General features: G+C 44.5%; 1 protein-coding gene across 5 annotated transcripts in view; it reads left to right on the top strand.

Annotated features, from left to right (window-relative positions):
• The first annotated feature begins 10,335 nt into the window (after nucleotides 1-10,335).
• The window catches only part of IQSEC3 (IQ motif and Sec7 domain ArfGEF 3), a 100,247-nt gene continuing 97,061 nt past the window's right edge, over nucleotides 10,336-13,521 (top strand). For all 5 annotated transcript variants that reach the window (XM_032107708.1, XM_032107707.1, XM_032107711.1 and 2 more), the window contains exon 1: nucleotides 10,336-10,884. In XM_032107708.1, the coding sequence (XP_031963599.1) occupies nucleotides 10,376-10,884 (509 nt within the window). In that variant the 5' untranslated portion in view covers nucleotides 10,336-10,375. The remainder of the gene's footprint in view (nucleotides 10,885-13,521) is intronic.

The following is a 13,521-nucleotide window of genomic DNA, read 5'->3' as shown; positions in this document are numbered from 1 at the left end:
TGGTTGTGGATGTGTCTGTGTGTGGAGCAGGGACTTGACCTTTCTGGCATGCAAGGAAGTAGGTAGGCACAGAAATGGCCAGGACAGGCCAGTCCAACAGCATTAGGAGCAAGAAACTGGCTTGTAAGGAAGAGTCAAAAGGCTCGGGACCTTCACAGAACAACTGCTGCAGGGGAGAAAGAATATCTGAAAGGATCCAGTCACATAAACATAAGGAAGAGAAGGATTTTTGGGTGTACCTCAAAATGAGTAGGTAGGACTTTTCAGAAGGCAAATAAAAATATAAACCAGCTAAATTGGTCTAGCAGTGGTGGCACTATATCCAGAGGACAATTGGGGCAGCTCCTACCTCTTATTATGCTGACTGGGATTTACAGTTGAGAGCTCCTGACTTTATTTTGGGCTTAATTCACAGAATCACAGAATGGTTTGGGTTGATAGGACCTCTGGAGATCATCTGGCCCAACTTCCCTGCTAAAGCAGGATGCACAGGATCACATCCATTTGGGTTTTGAATATCTCCAGAGGAGACTCCACAGCCTATCTGGGCATCCTGTGCTCATTCCAGTGCTCTGTCACTCTCAAAGTAAATAAGTTTTCCCTCAGATTCAGATAGAACTTCCTGTGTTTCTGTTTGTGCCCTGTGCGTCTTATCCTGTTGCTGGGCACCTTTGAATAGAGTCTGGCCCCATCCTCTTGACTGTATTCCTGACAGTCATGCAAATGGTGGCACAACTCCATTCCTCCTTTGAATACAGGCAGCAGGAGCTTGGCCTTGAGAACGGACCATTACCTTCACAAAAGGGAAGGAAATACAAAAAAAACTAATGCCAAGCCCAATATTGTTTCAGTCACATTTGGTACCTTATAGACCTGTTTTGTTCAGTTTGGTATAATACTGTTTATGTCCTGAGATCTATGGGCTGAAACACAGGAACGTATGTTATGGAAGAATCCCCTCTGCTGCAGAATCTCAGCCACTCCATTTCCAGGAGCTCAGGACAACATGACAAACTAGTGCCAGGTGTGCATTAAGAACAACTGGTTTTATTTAGGTCCTCCTGAAAATTATTTTTGGTCTTTTTAAACTGACTGGCTTCATTCCACAACCACCGGAGTTAAAGAATAAATACTCTATCACATTTTTTTCATTACATCCAAACTCATGCCATATCAATAAAATGTTATCTGCATCTGAAAGACTGGCAGAAGGAGGTAAGTGGAAGCTGCAAGCTGATGCTCTGGCTAGACAGACTTTTGTGCTTGGCTTGAACTCACTGATTTCAAAATGAGGCCTCATGCACCTGCTTGCCTGGAGCAGCTTATAGGATTGGGGTCAGAACTGCAGCTACCAGGGAAGCCTCTCCCTCAACCCTGCCTCCAGTATTTTCTTATCATCATCATGCTTATATCATCTTTAGTAGCACTAATGCAGCCTGATCTCTCAAAACTATGTCGTACTAGTGGAAGAAAAAAACCAATGCTTGTCTGCCCTCTACTTCTCTGTACTCTCCTTCTTTTTATTTATTATCATTGTGGTTTTTTTTAATGATGACTCTGTGAGAATGCCAGATTTATTTTGGCAGATATGGCTGCTAATTCATATCTACTATCACTGAGAGACATGATCTGAATTTGGGATGTCTCTCTATTTATAACCTGTTTCTTATCTCAATAAATATTTGTGATTTGTTTATCTGACACAGATGACATTTTTGTTATTACAAATATGCTTCTTGGTTATGATTCACATTGGTCTCTATTATTTTGGACTGTTTTCATTTATCTGTAGGCAGCTCATTCTGTTTTATATATTCTGTCACGGTTGTGTTTTGCCTTTTTGTGCTGATCTCTGTTGAAAAAGCCCAAAACATCACATAAAAAATTAAAAACCAATGAGAATGTGTCCAAAACCACCACTTTACCACATCCGTCCAGCAGTAATTTCAATGTGAAACAGAATAGAAACCTGAACAGATGGGAAGCTTTTAAACAAATCATAACTTATCAGCAAGTAGCTCTGGCTCCTTTAGGATCCAGACCTATACGCTCTTCAAGTCTTACAAAGTGGACTTCAACCCAATTTTCAAGTTTTGCGTCTTCCTTTTGACTGTACTCAGCATGTCTTTATAACAAATATTCAGCCATTCTCTTCAGTTTACTGGGAGCACTTTAGGAACCTTTCTGTCTCTTTTTGCACACTTACTTCTCTTCCACAACTTCCACACCAGTCTTGCCTGCAGACCAAACATCAGCCTTCCCCTTGCCTCAGTTCTGCCCAGCACAGTGACTGACCTGCATCCTGTGCGTCCTCAGTCCCTGCCCTCTGCCACTTCCAGCAGTCTCCCTGTGTGTCATGCTGCCCAATTCACATCAATTTTTGTTCCCCACCAGCCAGCCACTGTTGCTGCTTCTGGCTCCTTAGCCCTCCCTCCTTCCAGGGACAAGACCTTTTGTCCTTTGCCATTTCTCTGCTTCCCAAGGTGAGCACTGCAGAGAATGCTGCAGAGGGAACGAGTAACTGAACTGTTATCTCTGCAAGGGATGGAACGACAAAGCAGTGCTGCTGTGAGCTGTGGGGATTTTTTTCTTTTTTCCCTCTTTTAAAAACGGGTGTAGTGGTGTTTCAGAAGATACTCCTGCTCACTATGTGAAAAGATCTGCTAGGCTGCTCTTACTTGAGAGGCGTGCAAATAAGGTAGAAAATCAGTGGGGAATTTCTCTCTGGCTAAGGTCAATATTGTAAGTTTTCAGCTGCTTGCCTTGTCACCAGATTGGCATCAACCATAGCCAAAATCCCATCAGTTGTGAAGAAATTCACAAGACTGAATGGCTCACACTCAGAGCTTTACCTTACGTGAAGCTAGCTCATGCAACAGGAAAACTAGACCTGTGGTCTGCCACCGTTTGACCTATATCCTGCTCTTTACATCTGGGGCTCCCAAAACAGAGGGGTCTTTTGTGTGCTTTGCATGAGGCAGAGGTTCTACCCCGTGGTGTCAGTTGCAGCAATGTGGATGGTGGTAGATGTCTGAAACAATTCTGTTGTGTTCCTCAAAGAGAAGTCTGGAGGAACTTTTGAGTTTTGAGTTTTGTCTCTTCACATACTCCTTGAAATTCTTTCAGACACCAAAACAGAACACAGAAATATTTGTCACAAGTCAGCATGTCTGAGCAGAAGGGATCCTGTCTGAAAGCAGATTTGAAGGCAAAGGTTGACCTGAGCAAAAGCTTGACCCCATAAATAATGGGCAACAAGACATAGGAGCACATCTCAGCAGCGACCTCTTCAGCAAACATTTGGGCTGCCACTAGTTAGACCATGCTGCATATCAGGAAGTCTGAAAGATTATCTCAAAAACCAAAAAACCCCAAAGACTCAAGGTTTTAGAAAATTACATCATTTAAAGAGATTAGTTCATTTATTTGCTAAAAATAAGATCATCAGGTGATTTGATCAGTCACCTTCAAGGGGAGAAAAACTTGAGGACTAAGGAGCTCTTTACCTTCGTGGAGAATGGTATAATTACTCATGTCTGGAAAATAAAAAGGATAAATTCATATAAGAAAAATATTCCAACTTGTCAACGATGACAGAGATTAGCCACAGTGACAAAATATCAAGGAATGAAACAAATTCTCTAACTTTTCCTATCTTCCCAGTGGTACAAGAAGCATTTCTGGAGATACATTTTTCTTAAACTCATGTTCCAAGCTGCATGAGATTATACAGTATGAAGCACATCAGGCCAGATGCTTTATTGGTTTGTCCTGGCCTTAATTTCCCTGAGAAGTCAGCATCTGCTTATGAAACCTGAGCACAGACCAAACAAGCCACACTGTCAAGGTGAAACAGGACTGCACTGAGGGTCTGTAAACAGAAAAGGCTCTCTTTGCTTCAGATGAAGATTGAGTAAAGGCAGGAAGAGTCCTCTGGTATCTTCATCTTTAGTCCTGCAGCTAAAAGCCAGGTGTTATGGTCTGCACTCTTACGTTCTTTAAGCTGAATTCTGCAACAAGGTGAACTCTCTTGTGTTGGGGCTGTTGAATTGTTAGTTCATACTGATAGCATAAAATTAGAAGCAAAGGGAAAATATCTTCTGTATACCAAACATAAAGAGTTGAAATGTGGTAAGGACAAATGCTTCTTCTTCTGTCAATTTTTTTTCTCTTCAGTGGAACACAGCTAAGCTGACATAAATATTTTAAATAGCTGCTCATCAGAAAAATGCTGTACTGTAGCCTGAGCTGAAATGCATCCTGTTCATGAATGTTTTTTGTTTTCTTGACAGTATTTGATTTCTGTCATTGCATAAAAAACTTTTAGTTGTAGTATGAGTTTAGAGCTAACATTATTCCATTTCTTTTTATTTTTTCTCTTTTTTTCTGTGTATCTCACGCAAGGTCAGATCACACAAACTTGTCCCACTTGAAAATCGCCATATAATTTGAAGGAGCCAGTCGGATAATACTGGGAGAATCAAGCTCATATTCAGGTTTTTTTTTTCATTTTACTGCAGTATTTACAAAAGACTGAACAACTGTCAGCTCAAACAAAAACCTGATTGCCTCTGAAGAAAATGTCTCTGTGTAGCTTTTGCTCTCTAGAATTAATCAATTAAGTGGTCAAAGCTTAATTTAATGAAAAAGGCAGGAGATAATGTAACATTTAGCAACATGAAAAGGGGAAGTGCAACCTGAAGAGAGACCTTGATTCCTTTTAATTTGCAGTAAATAACAGAAGGCTGCAACAGCACAGTTCAAATACAGACAAGATTTTAAAATGTGTCAAAACCACACATCTCAACTAAGGCTACAATCCAGAATTTGTAGCTTCTCCTGATGAGCAGCTGTTTTAAATATTTATATGGCAGTTTAGCTGTACTCGACCTAAGAGAAAAAAAGCCCCAACCAAAATGGAAAGAAACTGAAGTGTTTGTCCTTACCACATCTCAGATCTTTGTATTTGATTTATAAATTGAGATGTTCCCCACTGCTTCTGGTTTTATGGTATCAATATGAATTAACAATTCAACAGCCACAACACAAGAGAGACAGAGAGATTTCACCTTGTTGCAGATGTCAGGACTGCAGACCACAACACTTGGCTTTTAGGTGTTGGACTAGAGGGTGCCAGAGAACTACTCCCACCTTTACTCAGTGCTCACCTGAAGCAGAGGAAACACTGCTGTTGATTCCAGTGTTTTCTAATTACAGGCACTGAGTGGTGTCCTGTGTGATTGTGGGCAACACGCTTCTCTTGTGTTCGCTTCGTTTTATCCATCTGTTTAGCAGGTGTAAGCAAATAGTGACTTGGCTTGGACTGAGGATGGTGAAACATCTCTCATTGAGCTGAATAGTTTTGGATGCAGCCTCAAGTGAAAGGAGCCTGAGTGAAAGAAGCATTCAGGAGGTGAACCTTTTTTTTTTTTTTCTCTGGCCATGAATTATGCATGAGAACATTATGATTGTCTTGATTCTATCCTCTATTTTGAAATTATTCATCTAATTCCTGCAGATTTTTTTTGGTCTGCAGGCTGTTTGCAAGCAGTTCTGAGAATTCCTACTTGAGCAGCTGCTGACTTCCAGGTGAGGCTGAAAGTGCCCCTGTCTTCCCCCCGAAATCAGAATGGAAGATGGCAACACAGGACCATGATTCTTGCATTTCTTACCTTCCATCTTTCACTCTAATTCTGTGGGGTTTTATGTGGTTTGTGCTATGCTTCCTTTTGTGTACTCCTTAAGAACTTAGATCTGGTGGGAAATATCAGCTGTGGGGATTTCACTTGCGTTTCTGACAGGACGAAGGGGAGAAAATGTTAGGTAAATTAAGGTAGTTGGCCAACATTAAATGTGCCTTTCCTTAAGTACCAAGGACTTGACCTTAAATGCCAATAATCTTTGTTGTATTCTGTGTCCTTGTACACACTTTCCTAAATTCTCTTTCTCCTCAAAGAAAGACAATAGAAATGCAGGTCTTATAGAAGTATAAAAAACCCTATCATAAGCTTATGATAATAAGTCCACAGAATCATAGCTGGGAGCCTAAGCTATATGCCCTGCTTCTCCAACTGGAAGCACTTTGGATACTGAATTACCACGAGTAAGTTGTTACCTTGCAAGGCTGAGGCATGGAAGATGGAGGAAATTGGGATCAAATGCAAGTAATGAGGAAAAGACTGCCTGGGTTTGCTGTGATGACCTCCTGTTCAAGAGGAGATAGTGTAACTGAGAGGAAGGGAATGCCTCAAACAGAATTTCAAATGGAAAAACATGGTAAGTCTCTCCCTGTCAAAAGGCTGGAGTGATTTGTTTGCATCAAGTTTCAGTGAGGTGTTGAAAATTGAAGTGAGATTAGGACCTCTCAGAAAATGTTGCAAGAATACCCTGCAGTGAAAGTTTTTCTGCAGTTGAAACACTTAAACCTGTTACTACCTTCCCTATCATGTATGCTTATTCGTAAACCTTTATTTATGGATTCATTTTACTCAGAGTAAATAGCTAAAGAAATAAAAAATTAAATCATGTAGTATTAGACCTTTCCATTAAATCCTGGGGCTTGACTCATTTGCATTTTGTTGTGGCTTTATAATGCATGCTTATTTTAATTACTACTGCTGCACTTTATTTGTAATTGTGTGTGCAATGCCCAAGCACCTTGCTAAGTGGATAAGAAAAACACTTTATTCCGTAAGAACATAATTAATCCATTATTATTCATTATTATTTTTCTGGAATGGACTGGAAACAATCAGTACTTTGAAAAATACAATACCAATAAATTATCTATGGCAAAAATAATTTTAACAGAATTCAGGCTTTCCTTATCTTTGCCATTTTTTCCTTCCAGGTAATATCTCTCCTAAAGAGAGAAGCAGCAGCATTTAATGACCTGAAGTTTGGGCTAAATGCCAAAGGTATTTGAAGTCAGAGATCTGTTGTGGTTTTTGTGTGTGGTGTCATCATGTGTTTCCCCCCCACCCCCTTCCCTCCTGCTGCATCCTCCGTCCCCAGCTTCCTGCGTGGCCTTGGACAAATCATTTAACCACTCTGTGTCTGCATTTCCCTTTTTCTGATGGCTACAATCCTACCATTCAACTTCTACAGAACAGTACTTCACCACTGTGCAGATCTTTGCAAATGATGTATGCTAGGTATTGTGGCAGCATAATCAAAGGGCCACAATGATGGCTGGACAAAAAAGGAGACGTTTTCCAGCTATGTAGGATTCTTGCTCACATAGAGAAAGAAGACATTTGGTTTCTGGTGATGTCCTTGCAGATTCCTCCTGGATGAAAACCCCATCTTTACTGAATTTTCTTATTACAGCTGATGATGCAACTCTATTAACTCTTGAAGTTTTGTATGGAGAACCCTGCATAGTCCCTCACATTAGGCACAAAAGCATTCTGCTGCATTTTCATTTGGCACATGCTCTCTATAGATACCTGGAAGGTCAGGGCATTTTTGTCCACCAGTCACCACACCTGCACAGAAAACAGGTTTGTTTCTGATTCTCCTACTAATCTGCTTGGTTTTAGCTTACCAATACATGGCTGTAGGTCTCTGTTTAATTTATGACAAAGATTTGTTAGTACAAATCAGGCTAATGAGGCTGGTCAAGCAAATTAAAGGCGCAGAAACAGCGAGTGACTACATCAGGTTCACTCTGTACAGTTGAAGTCACATCTTCTGATAGGCATTGAAGCACCATGACACAAGACTTCCAAGCTGTTTTGCCCCAGCTCCAACCATCCAAAGCAGGAATATTTTTTCTTTTTGGTTAGTATTTCCTTAAGAATACATGCCACGAGCTGGCTGACTTTACCTGGATAGGCCAGTATGATGTCTATGACCCTTATTTCTTCATCTCTTTTATCCAGCTGTGCTGCAAAGAACATGATGTCCACTGCAAAACCAGAACTCTGCAAAGGGCTTGCCTTAAGATTTAAAACAGCCTCCTCTCTTCTGCCAAATAAACAATCTGTGCCTGAAGTCTCTCCTAGCAATGCTCTGTGTGTGTGTGTTTGTGTGTACATACATGTATGAGTGTGCACAAAGCCACCCCTGTTGGTATCTCAGAATCTACTAATGCCTAAAGCATATTATTTCCACTGCTGTCCCTGGACTCTGTTCCTGTGAGGCAAGACTGAAATACTGGTGTTCAGTAGTGCCTTTGAAAGCAGACAGCATGCCAGCACAATTTCTCAAATGATCACTTCCACTCTTCCCCAAATATAGCTTAGGTGTTTTTACCTCCTGTCTTCCTCCGTGTGCCTTTTTTCACATTCCCCTATAACCACCTCTCCCCTTGCTAAATAACGCCAGTTTCTGCTCAATCTCCTGTCATAAAACATTAATGACACACTAGGCAATGAGATGGAGGAAAGTTTCCCCTACAATTTTCCAATAAAATCATAAATGTGTTGGATTTGAATGCTCATGCTCTTTAGAGTTCACTCTGGGGTCTTCCCCCAACACACAGAGGACATGTGGCAATGTTTCATGATCTCCCAAAGCCACCTCTAAGTGCTTACAAGAGAACTGTGAATAGCAGTTCTGATTTAGGAGGAGTCTGTGAACAGTTTCTAATCCTGGTGATTCTGTTTGCATCAGTTTACGTTCCTAAGGCTATCTATGAACAGAAGAGACTGGAAATATACCTTTCAGCTCATCTGAAACAGAGATTCTCTTTCACATTTCTTCTTTCCTCACTTCAAGAAATCCTTGCTACAGTGCAGGTTTTGCTGATCTGAAAAGGCAAAATGAGAGCAGCTCTAGACTCAAAATCACTTAAAACCAGTTGGTTTTCATTATGAGGCCTTGAACTTTTTGTACAATCAGTCAAATCTACTGACATGCTTGTCTAACACCTGACTGCTTGTTATGCCTCCTGGATTTTCAGCACCCACAGTGATGGGATAGTATTTTAGCCATTACAGAAATACCTTCATGGATCGACACAGAAGTTCCTGAAGTTATTTTACTCCCCTTAGGCAGGTTATTTACTGATGAATGTAATAGAAAGCACACAGTCTCTCAGACTCAAGGCTGTAAGTTTGCAAACACTGATGGCTGTGGATAAAGAAGGGCAAGAGAAGGTATTTATTGAGAAATGAAGAAAACCTGCATGGAGTCTTACAGCAAAGGCCCTGCCTGTCAGCTCTCACATCTACAGCAAAACTCCACAATAAGCCCTAGCTTATTTTCCAAAGAACCTAAAGGACACCAAAAATTCCAAGGAAGAAGCAAGTTCATTTAACATCCATTTTCCTCAGAAATTCCTTCCGAGAGATTTAACCCTGCATTCAGGTTACACAAAGGACATTGAGGTGCTGGAGGAAGTCCAGAGAAGGGCAAGGAAGCTGGTGAAGGGTCTGGAGCTTAAGTCATGTGAGGAGTGGCTGAGGAAGCTGGGGGTGTTTAGCCTGGAGAGGAGGAGGCTCAGCGGAGACCTGATCACTCTCTACAACTTCCCGGAAGGAGGGTGTAGTGGGCTGGGGATCAGGCTCTTTTCCCAGGCAGCCAGCGACAGGGCAAGGGGAAAAGACCTCAAGCTGCGCCAGGGGAGGCTTAAGTTGGGTATTATGAAAAATTTCTTCACTGCAAGAGTAGTTAAGCATTAGCACAGGCTGCCCAGGGAAGTGTGGAAGTCCCAAATACAAGCAGACATGGCTCTTAGTGCTATGCTTTAGTGGGCATGGTGCTGTTCAGTCAAAGGTTGGACTTGCTGATCTTGGAGGACGTTTCCAACCTTAATGATTCTACGTTTCTAACCAGGTAAAAACAGAGACGTTATCAACACGGCAGCCAAAACTAGACACAATTATTCAAGTCACTCAGGAAAAAAAACCCAAAGAAATCACCGAGCCACCCTGGGTAACGAAACCACAGCAACACTCAGAAACGCCGGTCAGGGAGGAGGAGAACACCGGGCGTTGGAGGGGCCGCAAAGGGCCCCGCAGAGGGCTCGCCCCGGCGCCGGCCGCTCCGCTCGGCAGCGCAGCGAGGCGCCAGCGGCACGGGGGCGCGGCCGGGCGGACAGGGGCCGGCGGCGGGCAGCGCTCCCGAGAGAGCACCGGGACGGGACCGCAGGACGGACGGGACCCCCGGGCCAAATGGGACACACGGGACACCCCCACCCGCCGCCCCGGTGCCCCCCGCGCGTGCGCGCTGCGGCCGGGGCCGGACCCGCGCGGGGGCCCCTCCCCCCCGCTCCCGTCCCTGCCCCCCCGCGGGAGCGCGCGGCCGCTGGCGGCGCGGATGCGCGTGCCCGTGCGCGCGGGGCGGCGAGGCGCGTGCCCGCATCCCGCGCCGCTCTCGCCGGAGCGCCGGCGGGCGGGCGGGCGGCGGGGCCCGCGCCGGCGGCCGGGGCATGGAGAGCCTGCTGGAGAACCCGGTGCGCGCCGTGCTCTACCTGAAGGAGCTCACCGCCATCGTGCAGAACCAGCAGAGCCTCATCCACACCCAGCGCCAGCGCATCGACGAGCTGGAGCGGCGGCTGGACGAGCTGAGCACCGAGAACCGCAGCCTCCGCGGGCAGCAGCAACAGCAGCAGCAGCAGCCGGCCCCCGCCGAGCCGCCGGCGGCCCCCGCCGAGCCGCCCCAGGGCCCCCCGCCCGAGCAGCCCCCGCCGCCGCCGGGCCAGCCCGAGCCGCTTCAGCACCACCAACAGCTCCCGGCTCAGCCGCCGCCGCCCGCGGGCAAAGCGGCACCGGCGGGGCCCGGCGGCGGCGGGCGGGCTGCCGGCCACCAGCACCCCCCGCCGCAGCCCCACCAGCACCCCGCCGAGAAGGACGGCAGGGACAAGGGCTGCTGCGCCGCGCTGCTCCAGCACAAGACCCCCCAGGCCATCGGCAAAGGCGTCCTGAGCCGGAGAGCGGAGTAAGTGCGAAGGGGGAGAGGGGGCGGGCAGGGGTGGCGGCGGGGAGCGGGAGCGTAGCGGGCTCTCTCCGGGCCCGCATCCAGCAGGGAACTGGGTTATACCCCCCTGCAGCCTCGCACGGAGGGAGAGGCAGTGTGTGGGTGGGTGGGGAATCCCTCCCTCGATGCGTTCTCGGGGAGAGCAGGCAGAGTGCAAAGAGGAGCCAGGATGCTGCTTCCAAGACGCATCAGCCTCCCGGTTCACCGCGCTCATTCCTGTAGACAAGTGTCTGTAGCCCGTTTGGAGCCCCTCGGGCAGCTCACCCGCGGTGCTCACACACGGCATCGTGCCCTCATTGTCTGTCAGAAATAAATAGATCCGTGATCTACGATGAGTGCGGTTTAGCCCAGACACGGGAAGCCTCGCAAAGCACAGCAGCGTTGTGGTCGCTTCTGTTTGCCTTAAGTTGCTGGTATCTGTCAAAAAAACCCCCATCATCCCTGGAGTGAGCTGGGGTTTTCCTGCCCTCACTGATGTAAGGGGTACATTATATTGCATGTGATGTATATATGTTCATAGAGCTATAGATGCTGTACTTAGGTTTGACATTTAGGGTGCTTATCGCACTCGTGTGTGGGTTGTCTTTTTTTCCTGTCTTTTTTTTTGTTGTTGTGTGTGTGGGGTTTTTTTGTTTTTGTTTTTCTTTTTTTTGTTTGCTTGTTTGGGGTTTTTTTTGTTTGTTTGTTTTTGGTGAGTGGCACCTGACATTGATCCAGCTCTCCAAAAGGACAAGGTATTTTTTGCTGGTCTCTCATCTTCAGTGAAGAAAGCTTGACTACTAGTACTGGATACTGAAATGTATTGTGTGCGCATGAATGTATAGTAAACAAAGATGAGCATTCCAGCACTATAGGTGGTGGAAAGGGCTACTACTGAAGAACAAAATTCTCTTGGATTATGTATTCAGTATATGCCATCAGTTCACCAGCTGGTAATTACAGCTGCAGTCAGTACTGTAATTTCCTTTGTTTAGGCACTTCGAAAGAGGGGGTTGTTTTCTGGTTGAAAGCCAGAGTTCGTGAAGTTAGAAGGAGAAGGAGCATAGTTTCTGCTGTGGCATCTTTCAGATAAGAAAGAAACTAATATAAGTAGTAAAACTAGATTGAAATATCTTTCCTAGAATTGTCTCTATTGTCTTGGTTATAGTAATGTCAAAACAAGTGAAGTGCACAACACACAAGTACACAAATGAAGTACACAAGCCCAAAACATCTTCCTTGTCTCTTTTGACAATTTAAATAAAGGGACCCTCCTCTCTCATGTTTGTTTTGAATACACAAGCAGAGCTACAACATGGAGCTGGATTTTCCACTGGTGTAAGTAGAGTTACACCACTTCATAATAGCTAAGCATCTATCATGTGGTTCTATGAAAATCAGAGAAGATATTGCTATTGAAAGGAATGCTATTAAAGGAATAGGTACAGTCAAGGCATGCTTGAATCCCAAAAAGCATATGTTTGCTTCTAAAATACTGCACTGCAAGTCTCAATTTTGCAATCACAACTTAGAGGAAGTGAGTGGGCTCCTCAGAGTATTAATGCAGGTAGTAAGCCTTTGCAGGATCTGGCTCTTATTCATTATGAAATAGCTGGAGTTTAAAAAAAGAAGTGGGGCCAGATCCTGAACTCATGCCGATTAGTGTAAATCCAGAATAGCATGGTTTGAATCCCTCAAGTCAAACCAGTAAGAAACCCAAATAAAAATGCATAATCAACCTCATTGTTTTTTCAGGAGTGACTCCCTGCAGTGAAGGCTGTGTAAGAAACATCATCTTGGCAAGGGCTTTCCTTGCTTCTGCACAGAGTTTCTAACATACGTCATTACATGAACTGAAGAATCAATTTCTATGCATAAGCCTAAATACTTCCTCCTTATCTGAGCTCTTTTCACAGCGGGGTTTGACTGGTGGAAGAATTGTAGGGTTTTTTCCTTCATGCCAAAATGCACAAAGAGAAGTGCATTAAGAACACAGCTGATCGCTGGTATATCATATGATGATCTTTCTATTTCAGATAGATAGATAGAAGGCTGGATGGAGCCTTTTTTGTGGAAAGTCAGGGCTGCTGCTGGGGATAACAGAGCAATCCCTGCAGCGTTCTTTGCTCAGGAAGATTAAAATAGACTGCTTCTGTTTCCTTCTATAGCTTAGGCAAACCAAAATCTTTGTATAGAAAAGGAAATAGGAGAGGTGCCAAACAGTCTACATTTCTCACTCCTGCAGGTTTTTTTTTTTCCCCCACTGATTGTATATACTGGGTTTCATCCTCTCTTGTCTGTGACTGTTAGAGGGAAATCAAAGAGACTGCAAAATTTAACTTAAAGGCAACTTGGATGAAGGGTGACAAGTCTTTCACCACCTACTGACAGGATGCCCAATACACCTTATGATTCAGCTCGCCAACCTGCGAGTTGTATTTTTGCTTTTTTGTGACAGCAGGGGACAGATGCGTTAATATCTGCACAGACCAGGTATCTGGTCTCTCTTCCTTCCTTTCCCCCATGTCCAAAAATATTTTTCTCTCTATTATAAACCCTAAAATTCAATGTTATCTATTTTTTTTCTTAGCTAAGTGTAGAGGACTGACTGCTCACTAC

This window comes from Corvus moneduloides, chromosome 4, assembly GCF_009650955.1.
Source record: "Corvus moneduloides isolate bCorMon1 chromosome 4, bCorMon1.pri, whole genome shotgun sequence".
NCBI lineage: Eukaryota > Metazoa > Chordata > Aves > Passeriformes > Corvidae > Corvus > Corvus moneduloides.
Note: the sequence above shows the minus strand (reverse complement) of the source record. Positions and strands in the feature narration are given on the sequence as shown.